This window comes from Amblyraja radiata, chromosome 24 (genome assembly GCF_010909765.2).
Source record: "Amblyraja radiata isolate CabotCenter1 chromosome 24, sAmbRad1.1.pri, whole genome shotgun sequence".
Taxonomy (NCBI): domain Eukaryota; kingdom Metazoa; phylum Chordata; class Chondrichthyes; order Rajiformes; family Rajidae; genus Amblyraja; species Amblyraja radiata.
In genome coordinates, this window is record NC_045979.1 from 30,918,112 (window position 1) to 30,941,953 (window position 23,842).

The 23,842-nt window shown below is 40.3% G+C and overlaps 1 protein-coding gene across 4 annotated transcripts in view; it reads right to left on the reverse strand.

Moving 5' to 3' along the window:
• tmcc2 (transmembrane and coiled-coil domain family 2) overlaps positions 1-23,842 on the reverse strand; it is a 112,031-nt gene that overhangs the window by 17,140 nt on the left and 71,049 nt on the right. For 2 of the 4 annotated variants that reach the window (XM_033042817.1, XM_033042820.1), the window contains 3 exons: positions 8,876-9,221; positions 7,522-7,617; positions 4,132-4,720 (listed from right to left, as the gene is read on the reverse strand). In XM_033042817.1, the coding sequence (XP_032898708.1) occupies positions 4,132-4,720; positions 7,522-7,617; positions 8,876-9,221 (1,031 nt within the window). Of the gene's footprint in view, positions 1-4,131; positions 4,721-7,521; positions 7,618-8,875; positions 9,222-17,791; positions 18,179-23,842 lie in introns of those variants that run through there. The other 2 variants (XM_033042819.1, XM_033042818.1) reach the window with 2 other exon arrangements.

Sequence of the window (23,842 nt, forward strand, 5' to 3'; positions counted from 1 at the left end):
GTGTGTTAATATGCGGGGATCGCTGGTGGGCCAAAGGGCCTGTTTCCGCACTATATCACTAAACTAAACTCTCACTTTAAAGCCATATCTTCTGGTTCTCGACTTCCTGCACCAGGCGGGGTAAAGAAAACTATCTATCCAATCTATGCTCCTCATAATATTATAAACCTCTATCAGGTCATCCCTCAACCAGGTAAGTTCCAGTGAGAATAAACCCAGTCTATCCAATCTCTCCTTGCAGTTACTGCCCTCTATTCCAGGCTACAACCTGGTCAATCTCTTTTGCACTCTTTATATTGCCACATTCTTCCAGAATTGTATGCAATACTCCATGTGCATTTGAACCAATGTTTTGTACAGCTGCAACATGTCCCAACTTCTATATTCTATGCATCAGCCGATGAAGGCAAACACACCAAATGCAATTTTCATCACCCGAGCGTGATCATTTTCAAAAAGCTACATTCTTGCACCCCATGGTACAACAATGCTCCAAAAATTGAGAGGAATAGATCGGGTAGATGCACAGAGACTCTGGCCCAGAATAGAGGAAATCAAGAAGCAGAAGACAGGTTTAAGGTGAGGGGGGGAAAGATTTCATAGGGGTAACTTTTTCACACAAGGGTGATGGGTGTATGGAACGAGCTGCCATAGGAGGTAGTTGAAGCAGGTACAATGTCAATGTTTTTGAAATATTTAATTAAAAATATTTAATCAATTCAATGATAGGACTGATTTGGAGGGATATGGGCCAAATGCAGGCAGGTGGGATTAGTATAGATGGGACATGTTGGAAGGTGTGGGCACGTTGGGCCGAAAGGCCTGTTTCCACGCTGTAGTTCCTGCCATTTCCTCCACATGCTCAAGAGGAGCTTGACTTCCCAAAGTGCTTTACCTCAGCTTTCCATCTGATTTGTATCCTTGACTGAAACCTTGGACAATATTCCTTGCTGATCACACCTTTCCCAACTTTGGAGTTTCCCTTAAACCTATCACTCATACCTCCAACATTCACATCCAAATCTATAATATATATCACAAAGTCCAAGCACCAATCCCTGTGGTACACCATTGGTCACAAACTTTCATTCCGAAAAGCATCCTTCTATCACTGTCCATTGCCTCTCATAACCAAGCCAATTTTGGATTCATTTATGCAGCTTGCCTTGGATAAAGGCCTAATTGTGCCTAATTTTGTGGACAGCTTAACACAAATGACTTTGCCACATAGACAGGTGCCCAGTTTTTATCAACATCCTTAGTTACCTCTAAAAATTCCATCAAATTAAAATTCCACACAAACACACACGGTGTCATCTTTCTAAATGTCAATTAATCTTATCCCTGAGCATTTTCTCCAATAACTTCCCTACCATTGACACAAGGCTCACCCCAGCTTGCAGTTATCTGGCTTATCCCTGCTACACTCCTTAAGGAGCAATATTAGCTATCCTCCAATCTTCTGGATCCTCACCTATAGCAGGTGAAGATGCAAAACTATGAGGGGGTCCCAACCTTCTCCCCTGCTTCCCACAGCATTATTGGATAAATTTCATCTGGCCTTGGGTACTTACCAGACTCAAGCTGTGGTACAGAATGGTTGGATTGATAAGCCTTGTGGAGGATATGCAAGGGAAATCAAAATATTGTAACAGAATCAAAATGTGTCTTTCCAGACCAATTAGAATCTACTGAAACTTGAAATCGTAGCCATGGAACAGCAAAAAGAAAAAAAACAAAACAAAACAAAATGTGAAAAGCAGGGGTGATTAAATGAAAGTGATCGAGATGCAAGGGAAATTAAGCTGGGTGGAGGCAGTGGCAGATTTTAAAAATGGATGTGAATTGTTGGGAAAAAAAAAAAATTTGAGTTTCATTTACCAGGCACAGGTCCAAATAAAATATCCGTTAAATAATGGAGCACTCGGTGAAGTATTGTGTAGTCAGTTGGAATGCATGCACATGGTTAGGTGGAGCACACTAAAACAGCTAAAAACAATCATGTTGGCATGACAGTACTGCCATATCCCATGGTGTGCAGCACCACCATCAGTCACTTCAAGGTACAACAACACAAAGTGCTGGAGTAACTCAGTGGGTCAGGGAGCATCTCTGGAGAACTTGGATGGGTCATGGATACCACTGTTCTTCAGACCTGAAATGTCACCCAGCCATATTCTCCAGAGACGCTGCCTGACCAACTGAGTTCCTTGTATCTACTCTGTAACAATACTGGCCACCTAATCGCCCAGTTCCCCTTCCGGCACAGTGAATCTCTACAATCTCCCCTCTTCACCAACACAAGTTACCCTTCCAGATGGAGACAAAAGATCCCAAAGGCTGGAATCATGAGCAAAAAAATAATTGCTGGAGGAACTTAGCAGGCCAAGCAACATCTGTGGAGGGAATGGAGAGATGACATTTCAGGTTGGAACCCAGAACATTGCTGCCTGACTCGCTGAGTTACTCCAGCACTTTGTCTGCAAGTCCGGCTGACACTGATCCCACCATCCTTACAGGCAGCAAGTTGCTAACAAGCACTTCCCTCACATTTTATGCCTTATACTAATCATTTCAAAGCCACCACTGTTCTCGAACCATCTACTAATTGCATTAATGGAGAAAACAAATATCACAATCTAAACCGATGATTTTGTAAACTCTACTTTTTCAAAATTCATTGAACAGTACAGCACAGAAACAGGCCTTCAGCCCAAAATAACTGACAGCACGGAGAAACAAGGTATGTGAGCTCATGTGATATGGCTGAGGTAAGGTTAGAATCTTATGCTTTCATCGATCGTTGGTTAAATTTTCTTCCACATCAGTCCAACCAGAAACATCAGAGCAGCAGCCAAGGTGAGAACAATACTGCCACCACATGGTACAATGTTAACAAATTTATATGAACATTATAGATTGCAAAATCTCCTAGGATTTTGATCACTTTTCCTCTCACTTCACAAGGGTCTCAATCACAGGTCACCCTTCTATCCATCACCATGGTGCAACAGCTTATATTCAGTGACCCCAGCAGAAGCCACTGGATCATAATCATCAGGGGGAAGCCTTGGGTAAACATTCTCCACTCTTACCTTAGGTTAAGCTAAATATAGCATCAATACAGCCCATCAGAGAAGCACCCTAAGTAGCCCTGGTGCACCTGATAAACAAAGGCGCTAAATTGATTATGGAGTAAAAGGGGTTTTTCAAAACACAGCCCATCACATGATCATACCAGAGAGGTCACAGGGCACCATTATCGTCCACAGTAAACTTGGAGCAAGTCTACTTACGTTAAATTGAAGAACGTATCACTGGGCATATCATTTCACGTCTAACAATGATGACCAGTAGTGAAAGGAAAGAGAATGAGCATACTGATATACGTACTGTATTCATTTTGGAACAGAAACATAATTTCTTGTGTCAGTATAATGCTTGCTGATGCGAGTACAGGTCCATCACAGGTGTCAGGGGTTATGGGGAGAAAGCAGGAAAATGGGGTTAGGAGGGAGAGATGGGTCAGCCATGATTGAATAGTGGTGTAGGCTTGATGGGCCGAATGGTCTTGTGAACTGATGGTCCAGCACCTCCATTAAACTGGACGAAATCACAAGAGCTCACTCAAACTTCCCTGAGCGGCCACAGATGGCATTGCGTGTGGTGTGCGCTCTTTCGGGACATGTCCCTCCGTCCCAAAAGAGTAAACTGTTAACATCTGCAGTTGTTGGTTGTGAACCCTTGGTTTTGTGCTATTCTTAGCTCATTGTGCTTACATTTAAACCTGGCTATGGGTTCTAAGCAAAGTCCAAGCGACGGTGTCGTGGTTAAGCATGTTTAATATTTGTTTTAAGTTTCAAGCAGTCCATGGTGCTTCTGAGACACAGTAGGGGTATAATTAGTGGGTCAGAGGTATACTGTTGTATCATTATTATCTGATCTCCGTTGGCTCAACAAAATGGATAATCCGGCAGTACCTGGAACAAAGGTTGCCGTAAAACCGGTGGTGGACCTATAGAATGAAAGGATAAGAAGGCTTTCTGGAACTGTCCAAATTATAACGACTCAAGAAGCTATCTATTTTTCTGATACACAAACCAATACAAAAATATTATAAAAGGCAGATACCTGTATCGTTCTTCCTGCAAACACTGTGTCATATAGGCATAGTCTCTTTGTAGCTGTCCTTTCAAATCTTCCATAGCATCCTCTAAATGGGACTGACTTTCTTTAATTTCACGAAGTTCATCCAGAATAGTATCAAAATTGTTATGATGGCTGTCCAAAGTATTTGACTTTGGACTGCCCATGCCTCCAGCTCCTGCCCCAGAGTTGCTGCCACCTGCAGAGCCAGAGGTTGCACTGGAACATTCATCCTCGCTTCCATACTTGGGACTGGACACCAGCGTAGCACTGCCACTTAGTGTCCTGGTGGCTTCCTCCTGGTGCGACTCATCCAACGTGTCTTTCAAATGGGCAATGTTGTCAGCGCTGCCAAACTTGTTCCGTATCAGGCTGGCAAACTCCCTTGGCTTTGAGACGACGGCAGTGTGAGTGACCTGGGAAAGGCCAGACAAACCTCCCTTCACACCTTCCACCACACCTCCGCCAAATCCACTGATACCAGCTCTGACGTTGGCACCCACGTCCTTGAGACCTTGCTGCATGTCCCGGAGAACATCCTTTGGCTGCCTCGAGAGGCCATTTTGTTCTATCTCTGCAAAAGTTCATTTTTTAATTTATATTAGTAAAAAGCACCATTTACGATTAAAGTCTCTTTAATTGTCAAATGGAAATAAAAAATGTCTTGCTCGCCAACATATTGACAAGTATTGAAGAAAGACATTCAGGCAATCTCTGCTCTCACCCATCTCACTCTAAATGTGCTTTAAAGTTCAGATTAACACCACAAAAAAGCTTTTGACAAACATTCACTACTCCCCAAAATCAAAACACAGATATTTCATTTAAAATTTGTGTTAAACTAGTTCTCCAGACCATTCTCCAGATTTTTAAAGCAAGGTGAAGAACAACGACACACAATGGGGTAGCAAACATCGATCCATTCAATGAAGACACCAGAAATAGCAGATCATAAGGTCACGTGATCGGAGCAGAATTAAGCCATTTGGCCCATATAGTCTACGCCGCCATTCAATCATGGCTGATCTATCTCTCCCTCCCAACCCCATTCTCCTGCTTTCTCCCCATAACCTCAGACACCCATACTAATCAAGAATCTATCTATCTCTGCCTTAAAAATATTCATTGACGGCCTCCTTAGCCTTCCATGGCAAAGCATTTTAGACACTGGAATCTTAAGCAGAAAGCAAAGTGTTGGAGGAACTCATAACTCACACAGTTGTAGTTTCAAAACCAATGGAGTTGCTTTTGCTTCTGAATCAGTCTAGAGAAGGCTGCCAACTCAAAACACCATCTGTCCATTCCCCCCATAGATACTGCCTGACCCGTTGGGTTCCTCCACCACTGTTTTTTGCTCTGTCTATTCAACCCCTTATTCAGGTAGTTATTTTGTATATATTCTCAGATCGTGAAAATATCTGGTTTCTTTCGCTGAAAACCACTCGGAGATACATGATGGCGGACAACAATCGATACCAAGGATGAATAGTAACTCGATCTGAAGTTGCTACCTTTAACTCAAATACAAGTTGCTGCATTCCAGCTGCTGTTTTAACCTGCTTTCAGTGCAGACTGTATTAAAGCTCGGACCTTCTGCTCTTTGGCTTTTCTAGGTGAAGGAAATATCCCCAGTAAGGATGCAATCCCTTTTATTTTATTCTGATTCATGTAGTTTTAAATGACAGATTACTTGAACAATGATAAGCCAGTTTACGTTTAAAAAAGGAATTTAAGCATTGAAATCCCCTGCAATCTGATATTTTGTATATCCAAAAGACAAATAGATTTCTAACTGCTAAATGTTAAAGGTAATCAGAGTCTCTGCAGTCACAAGTATTTAGCAGTGTTACTTAATCACTGGAGCTGGAGATCTACAAATCCAGACACACATGGTTGCAAATGCCAATGAGCTACTGCAAGACTTGCTTCTTCTATATAATGTAATCAATGCATCTTCTCATCTCTCTCTTCTCTCTCACTCTATAAAAACAACATCATTCCCAAAGATAATCACTGGGGGAAAAAAATCAAAATTTTCATAGCTCCACATAGTGAAATCCTAACTTGCTAACTTCCATAATTATTCTGCAATTCATCGCTCCAGCAGGATGCTAATTATTCTTCAGGAATATCAATTTTTGTTTTGCTTTCTAATTCTGAATCGCATTTATTGTCTAATTTGAAATTCAGCATTACAGGAAATGTAAACAAAATAATTTGGAATGAAAGTTTAAAAATTTCCCCAAAATTCCTGGTTTCAGTTTCCATTTCCCTTAGTAGCATTTTACTCTGGGTGGGGAACGAAACATAGATTTAATTCTCTTTATCCTCTGCTTTCGGTTTTCAAAAATTGTTGGCAGCAGTGAAACCAGAACTAATGTCAAACACATGAATTGTGGGGCGGAACGGTACCGCAGCGGTAGAGTTGCTGCCTTACAGTGCTTGCAGCGCCAGAGACCCGGTTTTTCGATCCTGACTACGGGTGCTGTCTGTACGGAGTTTGCACGTTCTCCCTGTGACCTGTGTGGCTTTTCTCCGAGGTCTTCGGTTTCCACCCTCACTCCAAAGACACACAGGTTTGTAGGTTAATTGGCTTGGTATAACTGTAAATTGTCCCAAGTGTGTGTAGGATGGTGTTAATTGCAGGGATCGCTGGTCGTTGCGGAGTCGGTGGGTCGAAGTGCCTGTTTCCGTGCTGTATCTCTAAACTAAACTACCAAAATTAAGATGCTCCATTTCATTGAACTTAATTTCAATCTTTAAACCAGTTGGAAGTCCAGAAAACATTTTTTCCTATCATCTCATAATAAAAGCATAGTACAGATTTGGAAACAAAAAACATACATAGCAGAAGCTTTAAGATAACCATTTGATCAAGCAAAATGTCTATGATTTCTGGATTACACCGAATCAGGTAAATTCACTCATATATGATCTTTGTGCCACAAGGTGCAATTTAACTCAACATAGATTCCCATTCATAATTAACAAGTTGTAATCTTTCATGGAAACACTTTTAGAAAGCATAACACAAGGATGGCATTAACACACTGAACACACACGTGCAGATTCAGGGAGTTTCTTCCCAGCTGTTATCATGCAACTGAACCATCCTACCACAAGCAGAGAGCAGTCCTGAACTCCTATCTGCCTCATGGGTGACTCCCGCACTATCCTTTTCGATCGGACTTTTTCTGGGTTTACCTTACACTAAATGCTATTCCCCGATCGTGTATCTATACACTGTAAATGGCTCGATTGTAATCATGTATTGTCTTTCTGCTGACTGTATAGCACAAAAGCTTTTCATTGTAATTCGGTACACATGACAATAAACTAACTAATAAACTAAATTAACAAACTCAGTTTACTTACGCTCAATCCGCCTTGGCCCATGCGATCTCCTGGTTTCCAAGCATTTTAATTCCCCTTCGCATTGCATATTGACCTCTCTGTCCTGGGCCTTCTCCACTGTCAGAGTGAGGCCACACGTAAATTGGATGAACAACACACTTGCATTTCGCTTGGGCAGCTTACAACCCAGCGGTCAAAAGTTGATTTCTCTAATTTTTATTCTCCTGCATTCCCTCTTCCCCCCCCCTCCCCCCTCCCCACCTCTCTCCTCAGTTCCACTGTTCGCATCCTTGTAACCCTCGTTATCACATTTGTTATCCCCAGCCAACAATGGGCCATTATGGACTCCACCCTTCCAGTGGTCATCTGTTGCCGGCCATGTTTTGTTTCGGCCTTTTCTGTCTTTCAGCCTGAAGAAGGTTCCGACCCGAAATGTCACTTTTTCTTTTTCTTCAGATATGCTGTCTGATGCACCAAGTTACACCAGCATTTTGTGTCTATCTAAGGCCCATCCAAAAAGTTCACTATCCTGGCGAAGGTATCCAAATGGTGCCAGGTTTACACCCTAATGAGTCACTACTTTCGGAAGGGACAAAAAGCACAAGAAAAAAAACTGAATGAAATAAAGGAAGGAGCACACGCGACAGGTTCCAGCATGCCCTCATTCATTTTAGATTAAATATCTTTGGTATTTGGAAATTCTTATTTTTTAAATTAATTTTGACCAGGAATCTGAAATGGTTCATGTCCAATCCCTTGCATATTGAAACAAAAATACACCAGTTATCTCTAGCTCATCCAAAATTGTTGTAGAGATGAAGAACAAATTAAAATTCAAGTTTTTTTCCCCCAGACCTTCTGGAAGTAAGAATGTCATTGTTCTATCTGGGACATATGACAATAAAACACTCTTGACTCTCTTAACAGAGTTTATTTCCAATGAGAAAATAAGAAGCTTGTCAGACCATTGATTCACAGAGGATGAAACAGAACCAGAGACTGCATGGGTTGTATGCAGTAAAACGTTTAGTTTAGTTCAGAGATACAATGCAGAAACAGGTCCTTCAACACACCTAGTCCGCACTGACCAGCGATCCCCAAACACTCTAGCACTATCTGACACAGTAGGGACAATTTGCAGTCACGGGGAGAACGTACAACCTCTACATAGGCAGCACCTGTAGTCACAATCGAACCTGGTTATTTGGCGCTGTAAGGCAGCAACTCTACTGCTGCGTTACCATGCCGTCCTTAATTTTTGTGCTTATTAAATATTCAGGCCAATCGACCTCAAGTCCACATGGTTAGGACTGGTGCAGTAATCAGCGATCGATATCATCTTAATACATAAATACTTAACTACTGTTAGCATTACCTTTTAGCTTTCTGTGGTAGTGTTCTAGCTTCTTGTGCAACTGGGCTATGGTCTGTGCCGATTTCTGGTTCTTCTTCTCAAAGACTTGCTTGATACGGGAGGCTTGCTGTTTGTCTGCATTGTTGGCCAACTTCAAGTACTCAGCTACATTATCGTCCCGTGCAGTCTGCTCAATTTTTATCTGCTCTGTGATTTTCAGGATCTTCTGATGAAGATGGTCGATAGCAGCTTTTGTCTTATGGGGATCTGGGGTGCCATCGGGAACCTCAAGGCTGATGTTGGTGTCCGAGCCACCATAGCTTGTGTTTGCTGGCAGGCCGAGTGTACTTGCATCCCCCTTTTCAAGCTGCAATGAAAAATAAAAGTAGTAAGGGACATATTCTTCACTCCTTCCAAATTGTATCGTTCCTTGAAAATGCCAATGTAAGTCAAGATATCCAGAGATAGTCCGGTCAACAATATTATTCATTTATGACCTTAGCCTAAATCTGTTCTTATACATGTATGGATCTATTATCCAGATGGCCCAACCAAACTCAATTTCATGCCATTTATTCTCATCAAAAATATTTGGAGCAAAACTAGTTTTCACAAGTAGCATCGAATGAATTTACAGCGACAAAGTTGAACACCATTTCTTCTGTTTCTTCAACTAGCATTAGCAAAGACCAAATGTGCCAAATGGCCTGTTTCTGTCTGAGAAAATTGATTATTACTAATTCATACACTCTTGCCTTCTCTTTTATCCATGGCATCCACGTAGTCTGGGTTAGTTTTAGAGATAAAGTGCAAAAACAAACCCTTTGGCCCACCGAGTCTGCGCTGACCATGATCTCCCTGTACACTAGCACAATCGTACACACAAGGGACAATTTAACCAAAGCCAATTAACCCTACAAACCTGTGCGTCTTTGGAGGAAACCAGAACACTCGGAGCAAACCCACACAGTCACAATCAACACCCGTAGTCAGGGTCGAATGGTTTAATCTTAACTGATGTTCAATGTTGACCATTCATGTGTCTCTTGGTCTTTTATATATTCAAAAAAAGAGATTTCTGATTTTGAATATATACACATTGGAACAGTGTCTATAGTTGATTTAATTGGTTTTAGTGATTTAGAACTTCCCACGCTAGGAGAGATGCCATAGAAGGGCAAATTGATTCTTAATTTCCAATCTTTTCTACTTCCTGGCACAGCAACAGTTCAATTTAAAACATTTTGTTGTCAAATTATTTTAGCCCTTTTTCTTTCAAGCCACTATCTGCCGAACACACATCAATGTCTCTGCCCTTCAACAGTGATCTCTTGTGCATTCCAAAATTTTGCTTGCACCATTATTCGCCCTAGTTCGGCACTGTAGTGCAATGGTAGAGACTCAGGTTTGACCCTGGCTATGAATTTTGCCTGTATGGAGATTGCACATTGTCCTTGTGACAGCGTGGATTTTCTCCATGTGCTCTGATTTCCCAACACATTCCAAAGAACTGCAGGTTAGTTGGCATCTGTAAAATTGTCCCTGGCTTGTGGGATGCAAAACTGGAATAACAAAGAGCTATTGTATGGGTACTCATTCGCCGGCGCAGACTTGGTGGGCCGACGAGGCAGTTTCCAAGCTGTATCTATATACTAAACTAAATTATACTGTGCTTTCAGCAGGTTTGACGAAGTTTAGCAAATCTCTTCCGAAACGACTTTTTCATCAGTCCCTTTAAATCGTCCCAATGTCCTCAAGTGGTTCAATCTCTAACATATCTGCGAGTATGTCCCACTGAAGAACGTTAGGATGCTATACAATGGTAAAGGTGATATGCAAATGCAAGTTCTTGTGACCATGGATTCTCGATAAAGTAAAGTAGTTCTTTGGTGTATGTGACAGTGAATGCATTTGATTTTTAAATGCTCTCACATTTATTCATTTACAGCTGCTTCACAGCTGTAGCAAAAGTCCTTTCCCACAGATGGGTTACTGTGTATTACAGTAACCTTTGATTAGATTCTAAAACTTTTAAGATGAAATAATATGCACACGGACTTGTGTAATACATAGCATTGTAAGTAGCTTTCAACGTGAATAAAAATTTTTATCCCTACAATGTGCAAAACCATAAATTGAAGTTAGAAGAAATTCAACTGTGAATTTGTATCGTTTGACCATGTATATTTTACACCAATGTGTGACAACTCAAAACATTTCATGAGCAATAAAAAGACCTACAACTTCCACAATACCAATCTTTAACCACTGAGGAACAAAATTGAGTCATAGACAGTGACGGGGTCATGCAGAGTGGAATCAGGCCCTTCGTCCCAGCTTGCGCACACTGATCAACATGTTCCATCTACATTAGTGCCACCTGCCAGCGTTTGGCTCATATCCCACTAAACCTGTCCCATCCATGTACCTGTCTAACTGTTTCTCAAAGATTGCGATTAGTACCTGCCTCAACTACCTCCTCTGGTAGCTCCAGCAATTTGTGTCTACCTTCAGTTTAATCCAACATCTGCAGTTCTTTCTTAAACATATAGAAAAAGTACAGGTCGACACAAAATGCTGGAGTAACTCAGTGGGTCAGGCAGAAGGGTCTCGATCTGAAGAAGGGTGTCGACCTGAAGAAGGGTCTCGACCCGAAACGTCACCCATTCATTCTCTCCAGAGATGCTGCCTGATCCGCTGAGTTACTCCAGCATTTTGTGTCTACCTTTGATTTAAACCAGCATCTGCACTTCGTCCCTACACCTAGAGAAAGCACAGTTGGACAAACTGACAGAAGCTGCTCATGCCGTAGTCTGGTGCCTCAGCATTAATGAACAGGAAACATGCTATTGCTTTATTAAGAAACTTCCCCCGATGTCCTGCAACTTTTGGTTTGCTCCTCCTCCTTCCTGCTCAGCAAATATTAGAAGAACTGGTTAAGATGACAGTACCCAGAGGAAGATAATATTTATAAGTTCATGAATCACTCTGATCTGTTGACCCAAGTACCTTAAAGGTGAAATAGAAGATCAGCTTGACCATTTTCAGGTTTCCATAGAAGTGGCTTTGGTTGATGTCTGCGCCAAAGTGTGAGACTGTTACTTGACTGGCTTAGACTTACATAGCACCTTTCATATCCCTTTCCGAATATCAGAGTAAAGTATTCCAAAGTGTAGTCGATGCTGAAACTTAAGAATGGAGTCAAATTGTTTGAACACAGCTTCAGAAATGTGATCACCATCAGCTACATTGTACATAATATTATTTCAAAGATAAATCTTGCCTGTGACACAAGGGACAACACCATTGCTCTTTGTTCAATTGTTTCCAAGAATCTCTTACATCTATCTGAGGGAGCAGTCAGGGCCACAGCTCAGATCTCACCTGAACGATACTGCCTCCAACACCACAATACTGAACGGGAACGTCAGCCTAGACTTTTGTACTCAAGCCTAAGGTGTGGGACTTGAATCTTCTGTCTCAAGAGAAGAGAATTATGAACTGAGCCAAAGTAGACTCTTAATGTTCTGTCTGACATCTGTAAATGACAGTCTTTCCAGAGAGTCTATTGAGCAAGGAGTTATGTAGTGGCACCACTGCTATTAATATACCCTAAATATTAACTGACAGCTTTAGAGAACTCAGTAATAATAAATTAATTCACACCAAAGTAGACTCGATGGGCTGAATGGCCTAACTCTTTTCCTATGACATGTGAACTTATCAACTACGAACTAAATTAAATCAGTTCTGCTGAATTGAGGACATGTTTTACCTCAGTAATGATAAGAGTAGAGCAAGCCCTGCAGGGTGATGGTGTAAGTGGTGTATGAAGCTTCACAATAACGACTTTCAGCTGAAATCTCACCCCCATTCCCAAGTTACATTTGTATCATCAATTATCTTACATAATAACAACTTTTCAATGAGCTGCTGCTTCATCAGAAAGATTTTGCTATGTTGGGGCAAATGTAAATTCATCGACTGGGAAAGAATGCCATTGTAAACAAAATATCAACAGTAAGATTCTAACAGTTTAAATTGATTAAAATCAGAAATCTCAGAAAACCTATAATAATATCATATTTTTTCTACCCATTTGCATTGATCTAATGCATCCAAGTCTAGATCGATTGTATTATTTTCTATTTGGCCAGTAATATAGAGTTTGATGATGAATAATCCTTGAATCTTTCAAAAGATATTTCATAACACTGCCCAAAATCAACAATGTTTTTGAAACAGCATAACCAGTCCATAAAAATTTACAAGGTTTTGCATCTAATAAAATAAATAAATATGTTGTAAAGGGGAAAATGAAGCTATATTTAGTAGCGTCAATGTATGTAGAGTCATAGTGGAAACAGGCCCTTCGGCCCAACTTGCCCACACCAACCAGCATGCCCCATCTGCACTTGTCCCACCTGCCTGCAATTGGCCCATATCCCTCTAAACCTCTCCTATCCATGTACCTGTCCAACTGTTTCTTAAACATTGCAAAACTACCTGCCACAGCTACCTCCTCTGGCAGCTCATTCCATACACCCACCACTCTGTGTGAAAAGGTTACCCCTCAGGTTCCTATTAACTCTTCCCCCCCCCTCTCTCACCGTAAACCTATGTCCTCTGGTTCTCGATTCCCCAACTGTGGGCGACAGACTGTCCGTCTACCCGATCTCTTCCTCTCGCAGTTGTGTACACCTCTATAAGATCACCCCTCATCCTCCTGCGCTCCAAGGAATAGACTCCCAGCCTGCTTAACCTCTCCCTACAGCTCAGGCTCTCGAGTCCTGGAAACATCCTCCACTCTTTGAGTCCTGTCCTCTTCTAAATCCTCGGATTTGCTGTGGAAAACACATTAGTGAAGAATTAGTCGAGGGGAAACATTTACTGTACCTTTGGTTTACTTGCATTAAACTGGTCTCTCCACATGATGAGAAAGCGTTAGCAGTGCTCAGATCCAGAAGCTCCTTGTTGCAGGAGAGGCTGCAAAGTCGAATCTCAGTATATCTCATGGGACAGTCATGTCCATTAACCAACAACATGTAGTGCAATAACTTCACCAATTTGGCACTGAATCCAAACTCTACACCAATTCAGACTAGTCCCTTTGTCACACATTGTTGATGCATGTCGCAAGAAATGAGGTACAATAATAACTGCCCACTGCAAATGCGCTTATAAACTACATGGCACAGCTGAAATGAGCTGGATTTCCCAATATTTACGTCATGTATGCTTCAATACAAATGGTTTGACAAAATGTGGTTGCATCAGAGAGAGTTTCCTTTTTCTATTCTGCTGAATTTCAAATGCTTTTTTCAAAAATGTGCTGCTCTATGAAAACTGAAGTAATGAGACATATAGCAGACATATATAGCTTTTGAAGTATTCCTTTCACCAACTTCCTTATTGTTAACTCGGACACAGCTTTTCTTTGAATTCAAGTTATGAGGCAAGGCTTCGGATGGCTCACTTTACAGTATCACTTTACATTGCCATTGTGCTTTGCAAAGGGTGTTTGTCACTGTTATTGTCACCTTGTGACAGGAAGCGAAGGATTTATTTGTCTCTCTCTGGTTTAGAAAGACTGTACCACGATTGGGTTAATGCAATCATTGCAAATACTGATGATTCTATACATGTTCATTAATCGTTCAGGACTCTTGTTAGTAGTTTATATCTCTGTGAATAAAATCGAGGAGTCAAGTTGTTTTGAAAAGTACAGCATATTCAAGAGATTTAAGAATACTTTGAACATATCTTTTTTTTTAAACTGCAGTTGCCAGAAAACTAAACACACAACAGTTTGGAAATACTCAGCAGGCGGGCAGCATTAAAGGGAAGAGGGACACAGCTAATGGTTTAATTGAAGACCATTCATGAGAACTGGAAATGAGAAAAAAGTGTTCAGTTGCAGGGACGATGCGGAAGGGGGGGAGGGGGGGGGGGGGGGGTGGGGGGTGGGGGGGGGATGCTATCCCTCAACATATAATCATGTCCCTTGAAAAAAGACAAAGTACTCAAGTAACTCAGTGGGTCAGGCAGTTTCTATGGAGAACATGGATAGGTGATGTTTCAGGTCTGGACCCGTCTTGGTCTCGCTAACCATTATTTAGTAAAAAGAGATGCAAACATTTATATTCACCTGCAGGTTCCCCCTGGCTAATGCTCGTAAGTTAAACATTTGGCAATTTGAAGATGCTGCCTTGAACTGAGCTCCCACTGGCAGATGTCTGCAGGGATGAGTGGTTCCATGGGAATAAACAGTCCAAAGAAGCATTTTAAATCTCATTTCGCCAATAAATCTGACCAATTGTTTATCTCTTAAGATTTTAAATGAAGGGGGTATTGAATTAATTCTCCTCGCCTCCCACCATGGCAAACTCATTGGAATCATACAAAATAAAACCAATCCAGAAAAATACAGTCGGCAGAGGTCACTGACAATTGTGGGTGCTGTTCAAATTGGGGATTCTGTCACCAAAATAAAAATATTTTAGCAATTTGAGAACAGGACAACGGAGTGTCACATGACAGTGAAGGAAAAAAAGCCAGGAGATGGGACATGAGTTTCAGAACAGGCCAGGATGTAGTTAATGTAGATAGAGTAGGTTAAGGTAAAGTGGGATTCGGCAGACGTAGCCGACCTTGTGGCTTGCATGTTAGTACAAAAAAACTTGCACTAATTGCTGGAGAAAATAGAAAGTTGTTGAAGAGATGGAAAAGAGCCTGTATCCATTTTACCTTCCCAGTGAAAATGACAGCAGTGACCACATCTGACAGAAAGTAGTGTTCTATCCAGTTCAGATAAATCTGGCAATGGTGAAATTAGATAAGAAACCACTTCAAGTTTGTGTCAGAGGGAGAAAGCAAGGTATTACTTCGGATATTGGGTTTTAAAAAACACAAATATAAGGGATCAATTGAGATTAGCTGCACATTATGACAATCAAGAGAGCAACTGTAGAAATCAGCAGACATTGTACACGTGCAAAGAGGCCAACAAAAGACATGCTGCATGTTACTATTCTTTATAGCAAATCTAGGTCAATCCATGGAACAGAACATTACAAGCACAAGAACGCTTCGGCTCACAATGTCTCTGCCGAACATGATGTCAAAACCAACACTTAACTGGCTGCACATAATCCATATACCTTAATTCCCTGCAAATCCCTATGCCTATCTTAAATACCACTATAGTATCTGCCTCAACTACCATCCCCAGCAGCGCATTACAGGCATTCACCGTCCTCTGTGTAAATAAAAAACTTGCACCGCACTTTTTTCAACATTGCCCCTCTCGTCTTAAAGCTATGCCCTCTAATATCTGATGTTCCCAAACTGGGAAAAAGGTTCTGGCTATCTACCATCTCTATGCCTCTCATAATTTTATAACTTTCTATCGGGACTTCCTACAACCTCCAGCATTCCACAGAATATTCACTTCTTGGAAATACAAGTTCTTCAACATGGGTATAAAACAAATAGACTATATATTACAACCATTTATCTAATTTTAGTGTAGCTACTGATAAATGGAATGAAACACCCTACTGACAATTGGCAAGAGTCAAGAGTAAAAAAAATATTATGATATTCAATAAACTAATTTTTAACGATAAAAAGGACAAAGTGCTGGAGGAACTCAGTGGGTCAGGCAGCAGTCCTGGAGAACATGGAAGTGAGTTTTTGGATCGGGACACTTCTTCAGACTGGATCCAAAGAAGGGTCCCAAACTAAAATGTTACCTATCCATGTTCTCCTGGGACGCTGCCTGACCCACTGAATACTACAGCATTTTGTCTTTTTTTTGTAAACCAGGCACCTGCAATTCCTTGTTTCTACCTTCATTTTTTTAGTGATCATGAGCATTCCTCTACATTTTAAGGGATAGAGGTGGAGGGCTGATCTTGGGTTCATCTTTCATCTGAAAGATTGCACTTCCTCCAATGTAGCACTTCCTCGGCACTTCAATGGAAGCCTCTGAAGTGAAAATTGAATTCATGATACGGCAGTGTGCTATCATGTAGTTATGGCCATTATGGGAAGGTGCATATTCTAAATCCCTGGTGATTTCTTATGTAAACGAAAAAAGTGATAGAAGTATTATGTTTAACAAAGCACCCTAGTCCTCAAGACAGTTTACCAATATCTCCAGTAATTAATCTCGAATGCAACAGAAAACAAAGTCAGGAAGAACATTTCAAATTAAAGTCTAGGATCACTTCTGTGCCATCAACGTGCAATATTTTAGTTTCAAATATTTAGCATTTGACTTTTTTTTTTAAATCTCATGTTAGATGGACTTGGATAATAAAGTGATTTACAAAGCTATTATTTTTTTCAATTACACACAATTACACAGAAAAATTACAAAGGCCCTGTCAGAAATTATCACTGTTTTAAATTCCGGGTACTGTTGATCAAGAGCATCCCAATTTCATACTTTACAACAGATGCTATTACACACACTTCCCTTTATACACTATTAAAATCTTTCATACTTCAAGAAAACCCTTAGAAAAATGAGAGAAAGCGATACAACATCCATACATCAGATACCCTCTCCACAACCCCCCCCCTTCCCCTCCACCACAACTCCATACCATAACTAACATCCACCAATTTTGATTTTGCTTTAAACTTTTAAAATAGCTTCAGTGTTGTTGCCCTTTAACTTCAATTCAACTAGTCAATGCACGAACAAAATAAGAGACATTTCAAATTTTAAGAATCCAAGCTGAATGTGGCAAAATCGCTCAAAAATGTATTCAATTTTAAAACCCTCAGGGGTTATGATGTGCAAGATGATACCCAAGAATACAAATTTCAAAGAAAAAGGAACCAAATTAAATTTTGAATTTCCCCCTCCATCATATCTTTCCCCACCTCTGGAGATTTACAGCAAAGGACCACATAATCTGAATTTACCGTGTTGCTGTGCAAAGGAAGAGCAGTAACTGTCTCCTGGTGACATCGGTCAGCCGTAAATGGGAGAGCCTCGTTCCCTGGCATGGCTAAATGTCTCAGAAGTCACTTTTGTTTTCGTGCAGCTTTTTCCTTTCTCTACCACATCTCCAGATGTAGTAGACTTCTTTTTGTGTGGGTGAGATGATCACTGCAGTCGGAATGCTTTGCTTGTGAAAGCACCCATGCCATGCTTCAAACAGATTACTTAGCACGGAATTAAACAGAATAGAAAGGAGCTGCTCTGAACTTGATTTATCTATTATCTTCAAGGGTTGGTCTGCAACTGCAAATTAACAGAAACGCTGCGGTTTTATGCATTTGATTTGTTTTGCACAAGATTCACATCATTAAATTCAACAGCGGCAGTATTTACTCATGATTAATCCTTTGGGGCAAATATCAACATTTCTCCGCGTTTCCTCTTGCGTTCTACTCCCCTGTTGAATTCATTTTCAGTTTAATGGTTCAGACCAAGAGCCCGTGGCACAAATGTCTTTCTCTCTCTCTCTCACTCTCTCTCTCTCGGGAGGTGCACTACTTAGCCTACTGTACAGATGGATTCAGTGTGGGATTTCCATATCAAGACAGCATTTAAAAAAAAGGAATTAAGCAGCTTTGGAATCAAAAACAAGTTGTTTTGCTTTTCCAGTCAAATAGTTCAACCATCTATAATCATTGCGCAGGTCCTTACCTTCTGTCCCTTCAATGGATTTAAAAAAAAATCTACCAAAAAACACAATACTAATACAAAGAACAAAAGATAATAACTACAACAAAGATGTTCTATTCATCTCAAGAATTAATTGAAATACTCTCTTTTGTTAATGTAAATCGACAGTAGAATGCAAGTTTTTCGACATGGTAATTCGTTATTTCCGGATTCTGGAACTGAATCAATAAATGGTGACAGGCGACATTTCCATTCGCAGGCACTGAAATTCATACTGAGCAAAGTAGGATGAGTTTCATATAGAGAACAGGCCTAATAATTCAAATTACTCAGAAGGGAGATGGGTTCGTGTAATAAGGAAAGCTGAAGAAAAATAGTCAAAGCCAAAATCAGAGCATGGTAAAGATTTAATCAGCAATACACATAATAATCATAATGTAAGAATTTTACACAGAGTTTTAAAGCGACATACAATGCTAAATTTCCCTTGCAGGTGGAGGTTAACAATGAAGAATGGTTCCAACAAATGTGTGCAGTGTTCTCAATCCCACCGCCCGGAGAGCTCACCCTATTGAAGCACTACGAAAGCACCTTTACCATATCCATTCAATCCTTTGAATGCTTGCCACAAGCACTACTTCTCTCTAAAAGCATGCCCTAGGAATTGCATCGCCTCTCCTCTCATACTTAGAATTTAGAAGACTAGAAGCCTCGACCCACAGAGATTGCGCTACGCCGGCTCCCAATCAAAGGCTTGCCCAAATAATCATTCACTGAATTAATCTAAAATGCTTTCCCTCAGTAGAACCATTACTCCATTAACGTGCTCAAGTTGAGCTGCCAGCCCATAACCGCACTCAATGTGGTTTGAGTAAAGCCCAAAGCTTTCAATGCCAACCTTCCAGAGTTCCTGAAAGACTCACAACTAAGCATAATTCCATTCAAACGTCAACTCTGCACATCAATTCATTTCTCTCAATCTTCACCTGCCTCTACTTCATGTAGAAGAATAGTTGGCTGTTCAGCCTCTCAAGCCTGCTCCACCATTCAAAAGGTCACAGCTAATGATCTGTCTCAATTCCATATTCCCACTATTTCCTTAACAATCCCATTCAGTTAAATTAGTGTTTTCCTCAAATGACACACTAGAAATGGTAAGCATCTCTGGAACTATCATACGGATGACATCAGGACCAAAATCACACCTTGCAGTTTTATTGTGTTGCTCAGCCAGATCTGTTGAACTAAACATTTAACAATTCAAAATATCATTACAAAACAAAGTGAGGAATAAATAATGTTGAATAACCTTTGACAGAGATACTTAGTTCAACAATTCCTCCCTCTGTTGTGGGACGCAAAGCAATTCGGCAACTCCATTAATATCAAATACTCAACTGCATTCTTACAACAAATTAAGTAAAATTTAAGATTCATGTGAAGAGTTGAAATAAAAATAATTGTTAGAATTCTCCACAATTCAAAATTCACCATTTTTTCTTGAGTAGATAAGATTGCTGACTAACATCTTTCTTTGATTTCTCCCTCTTGATATTAATTCATTCTGTTCTAGAGGCTGAAGTAACACAACTATCTTTTCAAAACTGTGATTTTTTTTTTGATTTTTTTTTTTTTTTTAAAGCAAATGTTTATCGGCCATGGAAAACCCACTCCTGAGTGGATATTCCACACAAAACGCCTCTGATTAATAATCAGGGCTGCAAACCTCTGATTCTTTCTCATGCAAGGCCGAAAATACAGATGCCAATTATAGTGCTCTTACTGCCAATTTCACCCAGCAAACATAAAGAACGAATCGCTTTGTACAGTACAACACTAGTTATTATTGTCCACACCACTGGGACATCCCTTAGAGGGTTTTCTCCCCCTCAATTTTGCGATACGTTCAATGTACTGGTCTAGAATTACCACAGCAAGCTCTGTATCCAAAAATGAGAGTTGTCAAAGAGCAAAAAAAAATAAAAAATTAAAGTCAAGTCATCTAGCAATCCGAATTGCTATTCAACAGTCACACTCACACTTAAAGCAGTTGCACGACTTCTGAAGCATCGTAACAATCATTTTATTTAAACTCATCACATTTCAAATAACTCTTACATTTTAGTTAATTCATTGTAGGAATGCAGTTTGGGATTTGATTTAAATGGAGTTGTCCAATAGATTTACACCTCACAATAGACTGGGGAATTATGGACTAAACATCATTCCTAAAGATGATTTATTTCTCTCTTTATTTTGTAATGATCTTTTGAATTCAATTAAATATTCAGTTCAAGAAATGCTGGTAAATGGAAAGTGGCTTTCCAAACAAATAATATGAAACAAAATATTAAATAATTAACAAACAAACATCTAGCACTGGAAATTGTTAAATATTGCCCACAAATATCCAAATAGGAGTAAAATATTTAAAAATTCAAGTATCCATTGATACAAGTTTTAGAAGTAGAATTCGTAGCTTTACATCTCAAAACAGTGTCAGAATTTGATCGATAATAAGCAAGCTAACAATATCACACAAAAATGCATATCTGAAGCTCATTTCTTTGGAATAACCATGATTATTCCAGATTATCTTTTTATTTCAAATTTTAGGCAATCACAGTACTACAGAGAACACAGAACAGTATAGCACAGGAACAGACCCTTGAGCCCACAATGCCCATGCCGAACATGATGCCAAGTTAAACTAATCTCCTCTAGATGCACGTGAACAATATCTCTGTTTTTAGCTTCAGTATTGGGATCTAATTGGGTTATGAATTGAATGATTGACAGGTGAAAATTACTGGGTAAATGTCATATCTTATAGAAAGGTATACAGAGTGACATTTGTAAAATTGACAGCTGTCGAGAATTATTTATGAATTGTGGGTTGCAAAGACAAGACGCAGTTGAGTTGCTTCAGCCTGGTAATTACACAGCAAGTTGCAATGCAAAGATACTTATGAATTGACACAGCTGCAAGGTATTGCCACTCTGAGGATAGAAGTTATCAAGTTAAAAATAAATAAGATGAATTTGCATCTAATTATTTGAATAGCACGATTCAACAAATCATATGGTGGTATACAGACACAGCTTTAAGCTTATTTGGAGAGTTGCTATCAGTGAAACGCCTGGAGAAAGTCACAGGGACAAAGGAAATTACAACAAATATCACTATTTTTAGAACTGTTATTATTCAACAAATTTAAAATACTTGAAGCTCATGCTTTAAACAGAGAGATGTGTGCGCTGCACGGTAACACAGATGTTGGAGCTGCTGCCGCACAGCATCAGAGATCCAGTTCGATCCTGACGTCGGGAGCAGTGTCTGTGTAGAGTTTGCACAATTTCCAGGTAGTGTAGAGAAAGCAAGAACTTGGACAGATTGGAAGAGTGGTCAGAGAAGTGGCAGATGGAATATAGTGTAGCAAAGTGTTGAGTCATGCATTTTGGTAGTAGGAATAAAGGCGTAGACTATTTTCTAAACGGGGTGAGAATCCAGAAATCGGAGGTGCAAAGGGACTTGGGAGTGCTGGTGCAGGATTCCCAAAATGTTAATCTGCAAGTCGAATCAGTAGTAAAGAAAGCAAACTCAATGCTAGCATTTATTTCAAGAGGGATTGTATGCAAAAACAGGGATGTAATATTGAGGCTCTATAAGGTGCTGGTAAGGCCACATTTGGAATATTGTGAACAATTTTGGGCACCATCTGAGGACAGATATGCTGGATCTGGAGAGGGTCCAGAGGAGGTGCAGAAGAATGATCCCAGGAATGAGTAGGTTTGATGAGCGTTTGACAGGAGAGTCTAGGATTAGAGGTCATAATCTCATAATTAAAGGACGTTCTTTAAGGAAGGAGATGAGGAGAAATTTCTTTAGTTCGAGGGTGGTGAATCTGTGGAATTCTTTGCCACAGAAGGCTGCGGACGCCAAGTCAATGGATATTTTTAAGGCAGAAATAGATGGACTCTTGATTAACACAGGTGCCAGAGGTTGTGTGGAGAAGACAAGAGAATGGGGTTAGGAGGGATAAATAGATTAGCCATGATAGAATGGTGGAGTAGACTTGATGGGCTGAATGGCCTAATTCCACTCCTATCCCTTATGACCATCTCCCAGTGACCGCGTGGGTTTCCTCCATGTGTTCTGGTTTCCTCCTATATCCCAAAGACCTGCAGCTTTGTAGGTTAATTAGCCACTGTAAATTGCCCCTTGTGCATAGATGAGAAAGTGGGGTTACATAGAATTAGTGTGAACAGATGATCGATGGGCTGCGTGGGCTCAGTGGGCTGAAGGGCCTGATTCCATGCTAAAACTAAAAATGATCAATCTATCTATGTTAACTTGTAGAAAATGAAAGGAAATGCACTACGTATTAGCATCAGTAAAAGGAAAATGTGGGTGACATTTTATCATTTAACTGTCATAATATCATCTTTGAATGCCTTTCCATCTACCCACATTCTTTTTACTGCATTGATCACAACCACACCCGAATAACTGCAGGCAAGTTGATCGACATCTTTCTAAAGAAAACATGAAGTTTATGGGCAGTTTTTATTTTCCAGTCTGTAACAACATGATGGCCGAAAGTAGGAAATAACAGAACATCTGAAGATCTGGAAATGCTCAGAAGGTCTTCCAATACCATGGGATATGGAACAAAACTTCAATATTTGAGGTCAAAAGTCTTTCAAAAAGATTCACCATTGAAGGCAAGTCATGGGTCTAAACATCCATTCCACTTCTCACTCAGGAGACGCTGAATATTTCCAGGACTTTATTTATCACCTTACTGAAAATCAGCAAAATGTCAGGTGACACATATCAAGCCCTCCTTACAACATATTCAACTACTAACAGCAGTTAAATAAGTTAAACGATTATGCTCTTTTAGTCTGGTGCACCAATTACCGAGTCAAGGTCAAATATATTCACAGCAGTCCCATAATAGTATAGTGGAAAATCAGCAGAAGCAAAGTGCTTCTTCCCTACTTGATATTGGCATTAACACAGGTGTTGCTGATTTCAGCATTAAAGGAGAATAGACCTAGAGTAAAAGTAATTTAGAGTTGCTGTAATAACGTCAGAGGCATACAGCACAGAAACAGGCCGTTTATCCCCACTCATTAATGCTGATCCCATTTTCCTGCAATTGGCCCAGATGCTTCTGTTCATTTCCCAACCATGCACCAATCCAAATGCTTTTTAAACACTGGTTGTACCCGTCCCTACCACCTCCTTTGGCATCTTGTTCCATCCACCCAAAAAAAGTGCCCCTCAGACAGTGCCGGATTTAGATGAAGAGAGGCCCTAAGCTGTTCCACTTGTG